The sequence below is a fragment of the Salminus brasiliensis genome, unplaced genomic scaffold, assembly GCF_030463535.1.
Source record: "Salminus brasiliensis unplaced genomic scaffold, fSalBra1.hap2 scaffold_118, whole genome shotgun sequence".
NCBI lineage: Eukaryota > Metazoa > Chordata > Actinopteri > Characiformes > Bryconidae > Salminus > Salminus brasiliensis.
In genome coordinates this window covers 9,905-29,278 of record NW_027326651.1, presented here as the reverse complement: position 1 = coordinate 29,278, position 19,374 = coordinate 9,905, and the positions used below count along the sequence as shown (strand labels likewise).

Sequence of the window (19,374 nt, the reverse complement as noted above, 5' to 3'; positions counted from 1 at the left end):
CCGCAGGCTATTGAATTCTTGACATGGTGCCACAAGCTTAGAGCAAGTGTAAGTTACTGGACATATCTACGATCCGTCCAACGAGGCGGAGCCGTGTCTTTTCCCTTTCGCTGTTACGTAAAAGAAAGGTCAGTGCATTTGCGTTTATTTCCTTTCTTTTTCTATGAAGACATCCTCATTGTTGCTTTTCAGCTCTAGATCAAAGCATTGCTGTCATGAGTTATTATAATATTCAGCTCTTCTGCAGTAAACGATGGATAAGTCAGTGTTTGTGCCTTTAATATCCTCTCTATTATAGGACCTCTCATTGTTTACACCCAAACATTCTAGATGGTCCAGATATCTGCACCACCCTGGACATGGATTAAGCCTAATCTTGGACTAAACTGTGATACCAGTGGTATTTTACCAAGTCCCAAATACAAGCTTTGGTTTAGATCTTAATCTGGATCTGGTAAACTGCCCCCTATTTGTCCAAAAGTCTCCAGACGTCCCCTTTTTAATGAGTGATGCCCCCTTAAGGTGCACCCATGGCTTTCAGAGACCGTGTCTGTGCAGACACACTGACCAATGAAACGGGAGAATGTACTGTTTATATACACGCTTGAATCCCTGCATGTTTCCTAAGTGCCCCTCACCATAAAAGGCTGAGCAGTGTGACCGAACTTCTGTGCAAAAAACGCAGGAAGCCATAAAACATTTTGCCTGTAAAACTCTATATAACATCCCCCACTTAATTACACATAGTCAGTGGTCAGTGAGAGTGTCTACCTGTAATTAACTCTATATCGCATTAGAACAAACCCAAATAAACATGTCAGCGGTCAGAACTTGTTGTTGATCAGTGGAATTCTTGAGATGTTGGTTAGACACACCTGATTTACTAAAATAATTACTTAAATTAACGTCTGTTTACTTACTTTTTTTACGGGGTTTAAAAAAAAAATCAACATCTCACGCTAAAGTAATTAAACCTTCTGAAAAGTTCAACACAAAGGGAGGGAAGGGGGGGAGAAACAATCAGATTAGGAGGCTTTGCTGAGTTTTTTTGAGCAGGCTCCGCCTCCAGCTTTGGACAAAAGTGTGTCAGTAGAGCAGCTCGTCCACATTATCCCGACCAGACTGATGGAGGGGCGAGCTGACCAGTCAGGAGCACGGCTTTGCTCCAGGGAGCCAATAGGAAGTGGAAATGGGTGGGATGGGGAGATGCTCGTCATTCTGTTGCTATGGCAACCTCCCCAACCTCCTTTGAATGAGTGCATTCGTGGAACGTGGCCAGACGGCGGTTATATAACAGGAGGGGGAGGTGGGGAGGGGTGGGGGTAAACGAGAGATAACCGAGAGAGAGAGAGAGGAATGAGGGAGAGCATTTTTCCACTGCCTGTGCTGTTTATTATGGTTTTACTGAGTTTATCCCGTGAAAAACGTCCCGATTATGCAGGCTGTCATGCTTTAGACCTCTGCAGAGACCATATTCAAGGACTTCTGCTGAATCACTGGTCACAACTTTCCCCTCTCGCTTTCCTTCTCTCGTGACGCACTCCGAAAGCCCCTTTGCTTGGCTCGGGTGAGTGTTGATTGCCCCTGAACGGTCAGCTTGCGCTGTCACAATAAATTAGGTGTTACCTAACGGCTTGCGTCACCTTCCAAACCTATTAGGGAGCGAAAAGCACGAGCACACACACACACACTGGGTAAGCCATAGAACGGTAAAGTGCTTTAGCAGACTTCTGGAAGAGTCCGCAGTGCCGGGGCCACCGGTGTCTTTCATAACGGTTTGAGAAGGACCTGCAGACACAAAACCCTTATATTATGCCCTTCCAGACTCTCTCGGCCTGCTGTGTCTGGACAGACTGACCACCAGAACAGCCAGGCTGTGGAGAGCCCTCAGGAGCAGAGGTTCTTCTGCCTGTGGACCATTACAGGATGGTTTCCTAGACAGGGACTTGTCCTTTTAATGGGCTTAATCCCTGTCTGGGAAACTTGACCTTACATGTCCAGAAGTTTGTAGATGCCTGAAGCTCCAGCATTTCTTCTAAGTCTTCCTCCAGAGCGAAAAGGGTTCTATACTGTTCTGAAAAAGGCTTTGGAACACATATGGTGCTGTGTAGAGCTATAACTAAGGGTTCTATGTATGTAGAAACTGAAGAACCCTTTTACCAGGCAAAGAACCATGGAAGTATCCATGTGGTTCTTTGAGTTATCATGAGTTTCCATGACTAGAGAACTCTTAAAGAACCTTTTTAAGGATATTAATACTAAATTTGTCGCCCATTTATTGCAGGGACAGCTTGTTCTCTTCCGGGACGGCTTCACACTCGATATTGGAACATTGCTGTGTGGGCGGTTTGAGTGCGTACAGCCTCACGAGAGCTATAATGAGGTCAGGTACTGATGTTGGATGGTCAGTTCTTTTGCTCCATCACTCCAGAGATCCCCACAGCTTCGCATTGGGCACGGAGCTCATGGTCAGGTCATGTTCTCATGGCTGCTCTAGAGGGTCATATCCATGGAAGCTGTGTGAAGCAAGGGGGTTCCTATAAAGTAGTGGAATGTATGGATTTGAGGGTCTGTATGGACATACTTTTGAACATAGTTGGCCTCATTTTGCATCTCGAATATATCATAAATATTCCAGACCTTCTGTTTTGCTGCAGTGCAACAAAGCCTATAATCATATTCATGTGCAGCAGTTTATGATTCTGGTACAGTGTATCCCAATCTGCTTAGGCCCTTATCAGCTGTGTATCAGCAGACCAAGCAGATCTCTATGAACTCTCTGTGACTGGTGTTTTTGCATTGCTTCATATCTCTAGTTTCATCACGTCATTGCTAAATATTGTAGGTCAGATTTTTGCAGATGTGGAATTGCAATTCCGCTGCTTTATCGTTCCTAATAAAGAGCAGCAGCTGGAAAAAGAGAGGCTGCTGGAAAATGTTTCCACTTGTTTGCTGTCAGAGGCGCCTGCAGCGCTGTTCTGGCCTATATGTCACTCATCTATTGAACCAGAGCTCAGAGATCAATGGGTCAAACCAAGGACCTCCACAGTCGCTGATTAACACTGTATGAAGGCTAAACCCTGAGTTCAGGTTATTTGGGTTTAGTTCTCTCTATCTCTCTATTGGGGTTAACTCTCTCTATCTCTATCTTTCTCTTCCCCAGCTCAAATTGAGGTGATCCCTTGCAAGATCTGTGGGGATAAATCATCAGGTATTCACTATGGAGTGATCACGTGCGAAGGATGCAAGGTAATGGAAATTCAACAGAAAGTCAAAACATGGTGTTTATCCTATAACAGTAAAAGTAAACATTAATATCCAGTATGAAGTTCTAATAACATTTAATATCCAGTATGAAGCTCTAATAGCATTTAATATCCAGTATGAAGCTCTAATAGCATTAATATCCAGTATGAAGCTCTAATAACATTAATATCCAGTATGAAGCTCTAATAACATTTAATATCCAGTATGAAGCTCTAATAACATTAATATCCAGTATGTAGCTCTAATAACATTAATATCCAGTATGAAGTTCTAATAACATTAATATCCAGTATGAAGCTCTAATATAATTTAATATCCAGTACGAAGCTCTAATAGCATTAATATCCAGTATGTAGCTCTAATAACATTAATATCCGGTATGAAGTTCTAATAACATTAATATCCAGTATGTAGCTCTAATAACATTAATATCCAGTATGAAGTTATAATAACATTAATATCCAGTATGAAGCTCTAATAACATTAATATCCAGTATTAAGCTCTAATAACATTAAAATCCAGTATGAAGCTCTAATGACATTAATATCCGGTATGAAGTCCTAATAACATTAATATCCAGTATGTAGCTCTAATAACATTAATATCCAGTATGAAGTTATAATAACATTAATATCCAGTATGAAGCTCTAATAACATTAATATCCAGTATTAAGCTCTAATAACATTAAAATCCAGTATGAAGCTCTAATAACATTAATATCCGGTATGAAGTTCTAATAACATTAATATCCAGTATGTAGCTCTAATAACATTAATATCCAGTATGAAGTTATAATAACATTAAAATCCAGTATGAAGCTCTAATGACATTAATATCCAGAATCCATAAGACTCTCTAATAATAACTTTAATAATATATATATTTAATAATATATAATAATAATATAATATATAATAATAAAATAACATAATATAATAATATAATATAATAATATTTGTAATGATTTAGTTTAAATAATGTTAACATCCAGAATTAACCTTAATTCTTTAATATCATAAAGAGTCAGTTATTCGGTTAATGTCTCATATTTCAACTTGACTAAATATTGTAAACTGAGGCTTTTATTAACTTATCATTTAGTAACTTTTTTCACAGAATTGCAACAAATGTTTTTTGAAATCAAAGGTATTTTGAATGGAAGTATGTAGAATGTCAGTTTAGTTATGTATAAAATGTAAATATTAATAGAAGTGATTTTAAACCTTGGTTAATCTGTGCTGTAATGATGATGTGTTTTATATTAATTATGGTTTATGCAGTGAAATATGATTTCAGGTGAGCTGCTGCTCAGTGTAGCAGGGCTGTGTTATTGTGAATGAAGAGTGGTACTGTGTGTTTTTCCTCTCAGTTCTGAGAGCTGATGGGAATTATAATGGGATCCTCTCTGAATCGCCAGTTTCCACTGATTCAGCCCCAGGAGCGAAGTATAGTGACTTCATCTGCGTTATGAAACTCCAAACAGGAACCAAATGTTTTCTCTGTTCCATTTGCGCCCCAGACTCCAGCAGCGCCGCCTTAAAAAATAGAACCCGTATTCTCGCCCTCCTCGGCCCTGACCCCGTTAGTTAGGAGCTGTTGTTAGTGGTCAGTCTGACCCCGTCCAGGCCGTGTGTTTGATTCTGGCTGTTTTCTTATTTTTCTTCTCCCGCAGGGTTTCTTCCGCCGCAGTCAGCAGAACAACGCCATGTACTCGTGTTCTCGACAGAGGAACTGCCTAATTGACCGCACCAACCGCAACCGCTGCCAGCACTGCCGCCTGCAGAAATGCCTGGCTCTCGGCATGAGCCGTGACGGTGAGTGACCCTTCGCTGACCGCCAAACCAAAGGGACATGTGCATGTCTCACATGTGCAAAAGTATGTGGACGCCTGCTCCTTCAGTGTTTATTTTAAATTTGAGAGTATTAATAGGGAGTTTGCCCCCCCTTGATACAGTAACAGCCCCTATTCTTCTCGAAAGGCTTTAAACTAGATGTTGGAACATTGCTGTGAGGTTGATTTGATTGCATTCAGCCTCTGAGCCGTGATGTGGGGGACCCTTCGCTGACCAGTGAAGCCAAAAGGCACATGTGCAAAAGTATGTGGACGCCTGCTCCATCTGTGTTTAGTTTAAAATCGAGAGTATTAATAGGGAGTTTGCCACCCCCAATAAAGTAACAGCCACCACTCATCTCAAAAGGCTTTAAATTAGATGTAGGAACATTGCTGTGAGGTCGATTTGATTGCATTCAGCCTCACGAAAGTGAGAGCCGGGATGTGGGAGGCCCTTCGCTGACTGCGAAGCCAAAGGGACATGTGCATGTCTCTCATGTGCAAAAGTATGTGGACGCCTCCTCCTTCAGTGTTTATTTTAAAGTTGAGGGTATTAATAGTGAGTTTTCCCACCCCCCCGATACAGTAACAGCTGCTACTCTTCTCAATAGGCTTTAAACTAGATGTGAGGTTGATTTGATTGCATTCAGCCTCACGAAAGTGAGAGCATCAGTGAAGTCCGGTACTGATGTTGGATGATTAGTTCTGCCACTAAAACTCATCCCAAGACCTAAGACCTCTGGCCCATGCTCTGCATTGCTCACAGCTTCTCCTGAGAATCCCATTCTACTGGTCAGTGCATTTCTATAGAGATCATATAAGACACCGGTGTATACATTATTATGGCCAATAGTATTTACTGTAGGATTTGCTGAATCTTGGTTCGTCGTTTATGCCATAGGAACCACTCTGGAGCATCAGAGGTTGGTAAGGATGCTCACAGTTTAGACACATTATAGAGAAAAGTGAAGAATGACATAAATGGAGATACAAGGTTTTGGTGTGGAAGTGACAGAGCTGTACCTGTATACAGCAGAGGCTATAATAGGCATGCAGGCTTGGCATCTGACTGGCATAACAGTCTGGTGGGGGTTAGCATTGCCAAGAACCGCCTGTTCTGGCACATTTGATTGGCAAGCAATTGAAACGGTCAACCAGGGTCCAACCTGTGGGAAATAAGGTGGGCTACAGTGACCGATTGACCGTGTTGGTGAACCCATAGGAGGTGAAGGACACAGTGGTTCTGGACGTTGTTTGGAAATGTGTTTTTTGATTTTGTGAAGGTGGGCGAGTGCCTCTGTGGGGTATTCCCACCCAGAGCTATGACCCCGGTATGAACTTTTGTAGTCGGAAGTGCAGAAGAGTTGTCTTCCAGAGACTCAATATAGAGTGTGTGTGTGTGTGTGTGAGTGTGTGTGTGTGAGTGTGATGGCGCAGCATTTGGCATTGAAATGACGTGGTGGCACCGTGCCAGGTAGAAACCCTGTCAGGCATGAAATTAGATTCAGTTTCGATCTCTCACACTTCTGACATGAACCTGGATGCTTCTGCTTTCTGAACACTTCTCTGAGCCGACGTGTCAAACCTGAGCAGCAGCTTCTCTGATCTGATCTGGTCTGATGACATTTACATGTAAGGCATTTAGCCGACGCCCTTATCCTAGTTTTTAAATAGGCTACAATCCAAACACACACTATATAGACAAAAGTATTGGGACATTGATTCAGTCCCATTCAGCCACAGATGTATAAAATCAAGCCTCTAGCCCTGCAGTCGGCCTTTCCTCCACACATCAGTGAAAGAACAGGAGGTTCTGAAGAGCTCACTGAACTCCAGCGTGGTTCTGTATGTAATAGGAGACACCGCTGCACCAACAACAACAAGTCAGCTGGTGAAATCTCCTCCCTCCTAGATCTTCCTCCATCAGCTGTGAGTGGTGTTATTATTGAACAGTGGAAGAGTTTAGGAGGAACAGCTCACAGAGAGCAGCTCAGTCACCGAGTGTCTGTCAGACCACGTAAAGTTACAGAGCGGGGTCAGGGCCGAGTGCTGAGCTCAGAGCAGAGTGCAGAAAAGCCTCCAACTGATTCAGTAACTGCAGCAGAGCTCCAGACCTGCTGCTGCTGGTAGAGCTTAGAGAAAAAAGGGACCAGCTCCATATTAATAATGCCTATGGATTTAGAATGAGATGTCAAAAAAGCTTCTGTAGGAGGAACGTGTAGGTGTCCCAATACTTTTGTCCATATAGTGTTCCTCAAGCTGTATACCGAGAAACGCAATATATATGTTTTTTTTTTTTTTTCAGCTGTGAAATTCGGCCGGATGTCGAAAAAACAGCGGGACAGCCTGTACGCAGAGGTTCAGAAGCACCAGCAGTCTCAGGAGCGGGCCGGTGGTCCTGGGGGCGTTCCCGTGCCCTCCCGCGTGTGCGATGATGTCGGCGAGAACGGCAACGGTGCGCACAACCGAGCGTACAGCCGCAGCAGCTCCAGCACGGCCCTCAGCGACCTGGACGACATCGGAGCGCTGCCAGACAACCTTCTGTTCGACCTGCCGCTGACGCCCGAGGGCGCCGGAGAGTACTGCAGCCTGGATCTGCTGGGGGGCAGTGGGGGGAGCAGCTCGTCCTCTCAGAGTTCTCCAGAACAGAGCGTACAGGAGTTCAGCGACACGCCCCACATCAAACACGAGTACCAGATGCTCCACGAGACCGGCATGTACACACACTCTCCGCTCAACGGCCAGCCTGAGGGATGCTCCCTGCTGGAGATAGGTGAGACTCCTCGGCACTAACCCTGATCCACTGCTGAGAGTCATTCATCCTGTCATTCTTATATATTCACTACCACTACCCTGCCTGGGTGGGGACTTGAACCCTGTTTTCTGGGCTGGCAGTGTCCTCTACCCTGCTATTGTAGACAGGGATCATGCCGATGCTCCACTGACTGTAACAGGGGGGGAGAACGACGTCTCCGTCATTCCCACTCCGGGGGAACTGCTGTGTAACGCTGCAGAACCCATAGAGTCATATTAGTGTAAAATCCTGTAGTATTACTCCACCGCCTCAGCCCACATGCTGCTACACCTTCAGATCAAGCTTCTGGAGCTTCTCTCAGCTTCTCCAGAAATGCATGTGTACAGTTGTCCATTAGGGGGAGCTCAATATGTGAATTGTATTTACTGCAGTGGAGTAAAAGCTTCGTGTTAAACCCAGCTGATATTAAAGTGCAGACAGGCAGGCAGATGGACTGACTGTATGACCTAGAACCACAGATTCCTGTAGCATGAAAGGTGTGAGCGGAGAAAGTTATGTAATTTGTGTCTCCTGGATTTCCATGCATGACTTCCGTGGAATGCTGTGGCGTCATACCAAGGCATTAACGCAGACCGCATGAGCTGGCAGGGTACAGTAATGCGTCAGAGCTTCCAAACATGCAGCAAAGTCAAACGCTGACTGCTGAAGTAATGAGTTACAGCGCTGACCTTCTCCCTGCAGGACCAAGCAGGACGGCGGGTGGCGGGTGAAGATTGCGTATGTTGACATGTTTTTGTTTGGGTGTGTGTGTCGTTCGCAGAGCGCATCACTCAGAGCGTGGTGAAATCCCACGTGGAGACGAGTCAGTACAGTCCCGAGGAACTGAAACGGCTCACCTGGAACCTCTACACAGCGGAGGACACTCGCACCTACCAGAACAAGGTACTGGTCTGGAGTACGCTGACGTGGGAATCTGAATCTGATACAGGTTATAGTATAGGACCCAGTACCCGCCACATGACCCAGTTTAGCCCACCTGTCATTCAAATCGGGGCTGTCACGCTAAAACCTTGTATCTCCATTTTTGATGCTTTTCACTTTTCTCCATAATGTGAATCGGGCAGTTGTTCTTTATACTGTATCAGAATTGAATGATTAATGGACCAATAGAAATGCTCCAAAAATGACTTATATATATATTAGAGTTATAATATAATGCACTACCACTCATTACCCTCCTTAACACATAGAGTCCAGTGTGAAGCAACAGTGGTCCTAACACACACACTCTCCTCTGGTTTCCACAGCCCACAGAGGTGATGTGGCAACAGTGTGCAGTTCACATCACCAACGCCATCCAGTATGTGGTGGAGTTCGCCAAGCGCATCACTGGCTTCATGGATCTGTGTCAAAACGACCAGATCATCCTCCTTAAAGCAGGTCAGCATCACTCATCACCATGGAAAAATGGCCCTCAGACGCTGTGTGTCATTCTCCAACTCAAATATTCTTATACACTCGTTTGGATAATAGTAATAATAGTAATAATACATATATACAATAATATACTGTATAGTAGTAACTTCTGCTTTTTAGGATATGTTTAGATGCTTTATATTCAATAATGATCTATTTATAGTTATTATGTGTTCAGTAAAGCCGCCTCTGGGTTTGATCACCACTTTTGAAATAACTTGAAATGTAATGGTTCTCACTCAGTTTAGAATCTCATTTATGTCCAAATATTTGTGGACACCCCTTCTAATGAAGGCATTCAGCAGCTTTGCAGAGTTGCACCCACTGCTGAGACAGATGTGCAAATGCACTCACACACACAGCTTGTCTAGTCCTTGTAGTGAAGACGTACTGCCAATAGAATAGGACTCTCTGGAGCAGATCAACATCATGAACCTATTGGCTCCATGATGTCTAAAGCGAGGCATGGGCTATAAAGCCCCCCAGCATTGAGGAGCTGTGGAGCAATGGAAGAACTGTGTTCTCTGGAATGATGATGGTGGAGCTCCATCCAGTACTTTTGGATGGGATAAATTGGGGATGATGAGGTGGGGTGGTGATCATCGAACATCCTGACCTCACTAACGCTCTTTTGCAGTTACTCCAACAAAAGCAGGATCAGCTCTTTTCAATACCCTTGATTTCCAGAAAAAATGATTAATGAGCAGGTGTCCCAATACTTTTGTCCATTTAATGTATCTCACACCAGACCTCTAGTGTTTTGTATTTTAAGGCTTTTGAGAGACGAGGGACTGTTTGGAATTGTGTTTTAGTGTAATTTTATTCTTTTATCTCGTGGAAATGCGTCATATCGTGGACAGAGGGCTCGCGGGGGGCTCGTTAAACCGATGAGTAAAGCAGAGTCGCTGTCTGTGTTATTCATTGTGTTTTTGCTCTAACAGTTGCTCTTTTTGTTTTCTTCTCTCCATCTCTCGCCCTCTCTCTCTCTCTCTCACTCTCTCGCTCTCTCTCTCTCCTGCTCTGTGCTCTCTTTGTGTATTGTGTGCTTTGCTTTTTACCCAATTTCACATTTAAATGAAAACAATACCCACTTGTCTTAATTTTCTGAAACCCATCTCTCTCTCTCTCTCTCTCTCTCTCTCTCTCTCTCTCACTCTTCTTTCTTTTCTTTCTCTCTCTCTCTTTCTCTCTCTCTCTCTCTTTTTTACTCATTAATTACACATCAATTTGGCTTTGTGCACGCTGGGTGGGCTGCTCTCTCTCTATGTCACTCTACCCCCCCCCCTGGCCTTTCTGTGCTGAATCTCTTCTGCAGGTTGTCTGGACGTGTTGCTGATCCGGATGTGCCGGGCTTACAACCCCCTCAATCACACGCTGCTGTTTGATGGGAAGTTCACGAGCCCACAGCTCTTTAAAGCGCTGGGTAAGGAACTCCGGCACTGTGCTTCTCAGGGGCTTACGTTTGGGGCTTACATTTGAACCCATTCACCTTCACTGGTCATTTGAGCTTCACGAGGAGAAGCTCCTCAGAACTTGCTCAGTCCTGGTCCTGCAGGAACACCTGTCCTATACATTTCAGTGGTTTCTTGCTCTACACACTGTGGTTGCGTCCCAATTGTGTACTAATTACTAGTACTAACTAGCACTATTATCCCACAATGCAACGCGAGACAGAAAGGGAGGAGCTACTCACATCTGAAACAATGAGCATAGAGGGCTGGAGAACTTGCAGTGAAGTATGTTGGCATAGCAACACTTCATCACTTCCTGTTAGTATGCTAATATTTAGAGCACTAATCTGCATAACCTGCACTATTGAGATTAGTGTATGGCCTATAACTCATAGTACTAGTGTGTAGTACACAATTGGGACGCAGCCTGCATCGAACTCTAGCTGAATCGGGTGTGTTGGGAGGAGGGTAGACACTAAAATGTGCAGAGCTGGAGGTCCTCCAGGACCAGGGCTGAAGAACTTGCAGTGAGATATGTTGGCATAGCAACACCTTATCACTTCCTGTTAATATTTAGTGTACTTATTAGTGTTATTAATACTTATTAGTGTTAATATTTAGTGTATTGGTGTGTAGTATGCAATTGGGACGCAGCCTACATCCAATAACAGGTTATTGGGTTCCCTCCAGGTTCTCAGTGCCAGTTGCGGCACCTTTCATACGCCTGACCAGTGTTTTCCCACACACACCTGAGTCAACTCGAGCCGTGTTTGGCGACTGGCTGATAAGCTCGGGAGTGACCCGTTTGTGTGATCTCCGCTGTGCTCCGCAGGCTGTGATGACCTGGTGAATGCTGTGTATGAACTGGCCAAGTCCATGAGCCGCCTGCAGCTGACCGAAGAGGAGATGGCTCTCTTCAGCGCCGCCGTCCTCCTGTCCCCAGGTGCTTCATCTTATTTAATTCACTTAAATTATTATTTTTATTATTATTATTTATTTATTTATTTATTTATTTCCTTTATTTTTGCTGGTGTCGACTTGATGTGAGGTGGAGGGAATAGGGGAATTTACAGGTGTTGTGGTTGTGTTTTCCACAGACCGGCCGTGGCTCACAGACAGCCAGCGTGTGCAGAGGCTTCAGGAGAAAGTCTACCTGGCTTTGCAGCGCTGCCTGAACAGAGGGGGCACCTCCGAGGAGAAACTGACCAAGGTACAGCAAACATACATAAAATTGCATAGGAGTGTAATGATTGGTCAGTTTTGACACTGCCAGAGGAATCAGTATCTTCTTCAGTATCTTCAGAATCTATCTATTATTAATGATTCTATATATATATATATATATATATATATATATATATATATATATATATATATATATATATATATTCTGTAACGATGTTACTGTTACTATGAATTGTTCAGTACCTTCTATAAATTATTCATCTTTTATGGCTTTATTTATTTATTTATTTTATTATTTTATTGATTATTCATTATCCACTAACTACGAATTATCCCATAACTACTATTAATTATTCAGCAACTTTTAATAATTATTAATAAACTTTAATAAATTATTAAATTGTCTGCTAAAGTTCTTAGTGTGATTTATTCAGTATCCACTATGAATTATTAATTTTCGACTATACAATATTCAACAACTGTCATTACTACTATTATTTAGTATCCACTATAAATACATCCATATCTACTGTACATTGTTCATTATCCACTATGATTTTTTCAGAATATACAATGAATAATCCCATTACTGATGATTTTGCACCTTCTATGAATTATTCAGAAATTGTTAAATTATTATAAATATTATAAATTATAGATTATTCAGTTGTCTGCTGTCAGTTGTTCTTAGTGTGATTTATTTAGTATCTGCTGTGAATGATTCAGTGAATTCCTCAGTACCTACTATGGATTTCTAGGTATTCACTACAAGTTTATTATTATTTACTGGGAATTATTCAGTATCCACTATGAATTATTACATTTATGCTAGGAATGATTACTATTACTAACTACAATTAATTGTTCAGTATCCACTGTGAATTATGTATTTTCGACTATTTGTTATTCACCAACTACTACTGATTATTTATGATCCACTATGAATTAATCCATATCTACTGTGCATTGTTCATTATCCACTATGATTTTTTCCAAGTAAACAATAAATAAGACTTATTAACTAAGACTTATTCATAAACTATTATAAATTATTCAAGTTCTTAGTGTGATTTATTCAGTATCTGCCGCAAATGATTCAGTATCCACTATGAATTCTCTACAAGTATTCACTACAAGTTTCTCATTATTTACTGGGAATTATTCAGTATCCACTATGAATTACTTATTTTCTGCTAGAAATGATTTATTAACTACAACTAATTGTTCAGTATTCATTGTGAATTATGTATTTTTGACTGTTATTCACCAACTACTTCTGATTATTTATGATCCACTATGAATTAATCCATGTCTACTGTACATACTTCATTATCCACTATGAATTATTTATTTTCTACCAGGATTTTTTTTATACCCACTAGAATTTTTGTATTATTTACTATGAATTATTTATTTTCTACTAGGAATTATTCACTAACTCCAATGGATTGTGCGTTATCCACTATGAATTATTCAGTTAAAGCCCCCAAAAACAGACATTTGCAGAGTCAAAGACTGAATGTTCATTTGGAAAACTGACCATATATCCAATAACTCCATCCCTGTCTTCTCTCATTCAGATGGTGGCTAAGCTGCCCATCATGAAGTCCATTTGCAACCTCCACATCGACAAGCTGGAGTTTTTCCGCCTGCTTCACCCCGACACGGCCTACAGCTTCCCTCCGCTCTACAGGGAGGTGTTCGGCAGCGAGATCACCTTCCCCGACTCCACTGAGGGCTAGAGCCAGGCCAGCCCTCTGACTGGTGCTAGAGAGAGAGAGAGAGAGAGAGAGAGAGAGAGAGAGAGGAAGTTAGACAGAGAGATGTAGGGATGAGGAGAGAGATATAGAGAGGCGTGGTAGATTTGAAGCGTCCAGCAGCTCACTGACAATCCTGCACGCAACACTTTAGGACTCCCACGATCCCTTTCTTCAGGTTCCCTCCGATAGGGGATACTGGTACCCCCCCTAGTTTAAATATTTCGCAATATTTTGCTAAAGCACCAGGCAATGTGTGTACGCTACCTACCTGTTTAACAGAGCGAGAGGAAAAAGGGCTCCATTTTTATTGGAGCCCGAATCTCTCTGAAATTGAAGTTCCCTAATACGGTGGATTGGGACACAGCCGCCTATTCAGTACCCTTTAGAGAATGTTGATGAATGTACCCTAGTGGACATGTGGCACAGCCTCAGGAACGAGACAGAATGTATTTGAGTGTATTTGTCCTCTTTTGTGTAAAATATGCTTTTAAAGCTTGATTTAACTCTGGAAGCAGTTTGGAGTCGCCTGATCCAAACCCAAATGTTTGGAGGGACCAACGGCAAGCGGACTGTGTAGTTGCTTTTAGCATTTTAGCATGCTAACCAGTGTCCCTCATTCGGTGTATGCCAAGCATGCACGTAGCTGTAGCACGCTCCTGACCGTAGAGCAGCTCCTGTGCATGCTTTTACACAGGGATGTGTGCAGACAGTGTTTCAGAGCATCTTTTTTTAATTCTTCTTCTTATTATTATTATTAATTAAAAAAAACAAAACCTCAGTCCCGCTACCTTTTCCCCTGCAAATGCCACTCTAGAATGAAAGACAAAGTATTTTAATATTTTTCTGCAATTAAAATAGATACTATAGAGATTTATTTAGGATAATAGAAGTGTTGGAATATATATATTATATATATTTATATGCCGTATAGATCATACACGTACGTTCAGATTGATAAATAGATAGCTAGCGAGCTAGACAGAGAGAGATGGTCCCGTAGAGAGGGCGAGAAAGATGCACCATTAAAGAATGAATGTTCTCAACACCCTTCAAAACAACTGGCTCAAGCTGACGGGCCGAGACACTGCCTCAAGAGGGCTCTGGCGGACAGCACTTACTCCAAGACTCAAAGAACTCAAGAACTCCACAAATCGGAGCACGTAGACCTCAACCTTCTGAACCGGCTCTTCCTTCAGCCTACATCAGCCACTCAGGATTTCCCCACCGCAACACACTTACACACTCCGTACGCAGGATGACTCTGTTGGCCAGCCTCAGCCTCACCCCCACCCCCCCATTCTTCAGCTCACGAGGTGTATCTGCTGAATTTACTCGATTCACATGTGTACATCATTTCGGTCAGCTGAGCTCACCTCACCAGGAGATCATCCTGGTTGGCTTGCATTGCTTAACGTGACGGGGTGGTAGAGGAAGGGAAGGCCCCAGCAATTCGCTCTTCTTGAGGACTTCTTGGCCTTGCCTGGCTGTGGCATCAAACCTAGGCATCTGTGTGCAGACCAGACTATTGCTTTTTAACAGTGCTAAGACTGACGCTTAGACTGTTGCGCCACCCAGGAGCCCTCGAGCGCCTCTCATTTACCATCTTTCGTTGATCAAAGCTAGACATCTATGTATGTGCAGCCTATTAGAGTAAAGTGGGTGGGGCTTGTGCTTTGCTATGCTTATGCACCACCCTTGCTGATATGACGAGACCTTTTTTTCTGTACAGCTTATAAATCCTAGGTGGGATTGTTTGGGGGGTATTTTGTTAGCGGGTGGTGTGGTGGCAGATCTGACCCCAGCTTGGGTAGATTGACCTACTTTATGTAATAATTGGTTTGATTTACCATATTTTACTAATTTGGGCACGATGTACACATGTGGATCCAGTAAATTCAGCGCATTGCTTCGGCCCGTGTGGGCTGTAGCAGCAGTTGGGGGCTATTTAGGAGGCCTGTGGGGATTACAGAGAGGAACCGGAAAGGAGGAACCTTGTGTTATGACAGACAACAAACGGTCCGGTTTCAGAGACCCAGCCCGGGCTGTCCAGGAGACAGCTGGGCACGGCCACAGCGGAAAGGGAAATGGGAGCTGCCGTCCACAGCCCGTTCTTGTGGAGGTGGTGTGGAGGTACTGCTGCTTCTCCACGCTCTGCAGAGAGACTGATGTGGGAGAAGATGATGCTCAGTGTTTCGTGGTGTGAAATGTTCCTCTCCTGACCTGTTTTGACCTTTTCCTGTCCTGCTAACTCAGTACGCAGTAACTCACAGATATAACCTCACAGATAGGACCTGCTATTGGTTATCACAGCCAGCAGCTACCACCACCACACCCCACCCACCACCACTCCCCACCCCCTCAGAGTAAAGGACTACTATGGTTAAAGTGTATATTCTATTTTTCATACTTTTGCAGAGCAAACCGAAGGACAAAACAAACCTTTCTATTTTGCGCAGATGTATTTTTCCACTTCAGTGTGTTAAGCTCCGGAGGAGAGGAGAGTTCAGAAGGTCGGGACGGCGAGCGTTTCATGGCCTAATCTCGAGAGCGAAGGCAGGAAGTCCAGCAATACTCGCTGGAGATTGGCATCAAACTCTAGGGAGCTTGGCGTGGCCAGAAAAGCCGCCCAGATCCAGTACAGAACACGTTTTTTCTTGTCGTCATCATTGTCCTTGTTGTTGTTGTTGTCGTCGTTGTTGTTGTTGTTTATTTTTTTTCTGTAGCATTGTACAAACAGGTCAGTGTCAGAAACTGACTGCTTCTGCCGCTGTAACCGTTAACCCCCTGACCCGAACCAGCTTCACTTTACCGTGTTTCCGCACTGCTGGAACAGTGCTCGTCTCAGTCCAGACTGAACACTTTTCTTCCTCTCAGCTTTTCTGAAGAACTCGGTTGGTTGTAGAACACTTAACACTTCTCCAGGTGCTTAGAGGAACAGTACAGTGCTTTCCTTCTCAGACACGTTTGTCCACGTCTGTTTTAGGACTGACCTTAAAGGGTTTTGTGCTTCGCAAACTGAGCACCATGCACAGATTACCTCCTATACGCTTCCACAGGGCATAGACCATAGTCAAATTACCAAATTTCCCAGACCTAATATGCTGCTGAGGCATCTCTAACAGTCATGCCATTATTTTGTAATCCCATTTTTATTAACCATTGAAATACATCAAAAATGCTCCTTTACAATTGACGCCAGGACCCTAGAGTGTGTTACCATTGCCCTGCTTTTGTTGATTATGGTTCTGTGATTGTCCAGATGCAGTTTTGTTCCACTAATGGACAGAAAAATATGAAAATATTACAATATATATATAAATAAATCGGGGAAAAGGTCATTTCTCAAAAAATTGTATCAAGTTAAAGGAACTGTACACATTCAGGCCACATTTGTTAGGCAGAATTTGGTGCAGATGCTAAAATAAGGACCTAAAATATGTATTTTATAGCATATATCGTTGTTTATATGCTGTAAATTACTGTGCATTAATATTTATTCAAATTGGTTTATGTAAATCATTTAGGGTAATTATAAATACATTAATTAATCCTAATGATCATATCTATTGTGTCTATATATAATTAATAATTAATACATTATAATAGTAGTCCAATTCTGATTTGAAATATAGTAGACACTTATTTTGAAAGGGAGATACAGTCACAATATTCCGTCGTGCTCCACTCTGGAAGCCTGTAGGAGGTCTCTCTCCAGCGTTGTGGTCAGAATGTGAAAAGTGGGAAAATGTGTTCTGAGGATCAAGCATTAGTACAGTCCTTTAACACAGTGTCATAATGGGACTGTGCAATAGTTCGCCTGTGCCCCGTTACGGCCTACGGGACCCCCAGAGCCAGGGCGGGTGGGGACATTTCACAAACACTCCAAAGCTCATCCAGTAACATTTCTTCAGCCCAGACGAGAGGCTGCAGAATCCTTTCTTGACTTGCACACACGACTAGTATTAACTCTCTGGCCTGGCAGGATGTGGAGGACGGTGTAGAGAAAGCTTGCAGGTAGAGCGAGTTCAGGTAGCGTCGGGTGGTGCTTTTAAAAAGTGGGACTCCACCAATCCTCCATTTTTTTCAGCAGAATTGTCTCCTAATTCAGTGGGTGAGATGTAAAGATAGTCATCAGAGTAAGGGTTTATGTGGATCCTCGCTTTATTGAAGAGAAACGTCAGACAGCCAGATGTCTGTCGCCATGACTACGACACAAATATAGGCTTTTTTATTTACTATCAAACCCACCAGAGAAGCTAGACGTGTCTTCTGGGATGTGTCTATGTGGAATGGTGATGATGGTGAAATGGTGAAGCCTGAAAAACAGTGTGTTTCTTTGGAGGACTACTTTATCGCACATCACCCCGCACCCTGTATCCCTCCACCCCCAACTTAAGAGTCTCAGAACTCAGCAGGCAGCAGAACCTTCTGTGAGGAGCTTTTATTAGAGCTTCAGACGTCTGCTTCCCTTCACCTCCACTGTAGAACTCCAGCTCTGACTTGGGGAGCTTATCTAGAACCTCCACTGTAGAACTCCAGCTCTGACTTGGGGAGCTTATCTAGAACCCAGCCTTTCACACCAAACCCCCACTCTGACTGACTGTGTTTACATCCCAGTGGAATACCTGAATTCACCCTGCTGTTGAGTTGATGTGTGTGTGTGTATTGGTGGGTGGTGCTTGGTGGGTGTAGTTGCATTGACTGATTGCATACACACACACACTCACACACACACACTCAGGGAGTTGGCTGGGCTCACCTCTCACCCAGTGGCAGACCATAACCCTTAAGATACACCCTTCATCTCCATGTGTTGGTAGCTGTTCTCCTCAGTGTTCTCCTCACTGAGGAATCAAAGATCTCCCCCCTGTGTGGTTATCAGGACCACCGCGGGACGTCCCGGCCTCGTCTGTAGAGGAAACAATAGGACCTCTGAAACCATGATAAACTATATATATATATTCATGTATAAGAGATGGGTTCTGATCTTCTGAATCCTGTGTTGTATCTCGTGATCTGTCTCTCTTCGTCCTCCTCCTCTTCCTCACCTGCCTCGGGTTCTCCACCCCTTCATTACGGAGAACTGTACTTCTATTTTTTTAAGAGCGTTTTTAAAGCAGCAGAATCTCCCGGGTTGTTCATCGCCCTGATTCCTTCTGTGTTTCCTTTCGTCGTTCTGAGTTTATTGTTTTAAAAAAATAGATTTTAATAACTGTAATTTATGGCGTATGAATTTCTGAATATGGAGATGATAAAAAGATGAAGACGATGAGCTGTTGTACATTGGGAATATGGTCAATGGATTAAGAATGTAATAAAAGTCTTTTTACAGAAAATAAACCTTTGTTGTGTCCATTAAAAAAATAAAAATTAATAAAAGAAAGCTAAGTGTCAGCTCAGCCACAACACAAGCTGTCCTAAAGTATGTGGACACTTGACACTTTCTTCTGATGTTGAGGATTTAAGCTGGGCCTTGTTTGCTGCAGAAGTAGCCTCAACTCTTCTGGCGAGGCTTGACACTAGATGTTAGATTGGGATTTGATTGTATTCAGCCTCATATGAGAGAGGCATGAGGGAGGTTAGGTTAGGTTCTGATGTTGGATGATTAGTTCTGGCTTGTAGCAAAAGTTTTGAGTGGCAATGATTG

The 19,374-nt window shown here is 43.1% G+C and overlaps 1 protein-coding gene across 1 annotated transcript in view; it reads left to right on the top strand.

The window, feature by feature from the left end:
• The window catches only part of LOC140548811 (nuclear receptor ROR-beta-like), a 28,949-nt gene extending 9,882 nt beyond the window's left edge, over nucleotides 1–19,067 (top strand). Inside the window, exons 2-10 of the mRNA XM_072671977.1 lie at nucleotides 3,164–3,249; nucleotides 4,942–5,083; nucleotides 7,406–7,873; nucleotides 8,676–8,797; nucleotides 9,163–9,295; nucleotides 10,647–10,754; nucleotides 11,615–11,725; nucleotides 11,880–11,992; nucleotides 13,548–19,067. Coding sequence (XP_072528078.1) covers nucleotides 3,164–3,249; nucleotides 4,942–5,083; nucleotides 7,406–7,873; nucleotides 8,676–8,797; nucleotides 9,163–9,295; nucleotides 10,647–10,754; nucleotides 11,615–11,725; nucleotides 11,880–11,992; nucleotides 13,548–13,709 — 1,445 coding nt within the window. The 3' untranslated portion in view covers nucleotides 13,710–19,067. The remainder of the gene's footprint in view (nucleotides 1–3,163; nucleotides 3,250–4,941; nucleotides 5,084–7,405; nucleotides 7,874–8,675; nucleotides 8,798–9,162; nucleotides 9,296–10,646; nucleotides 10,755–11,614; nucleotides 11,726–11,879; nucleotides 11,993–13,547) is intronic.
• The last annotated feature ends 307 nt before the right edge of the window (nucleotides 19,068–19,374 follow it).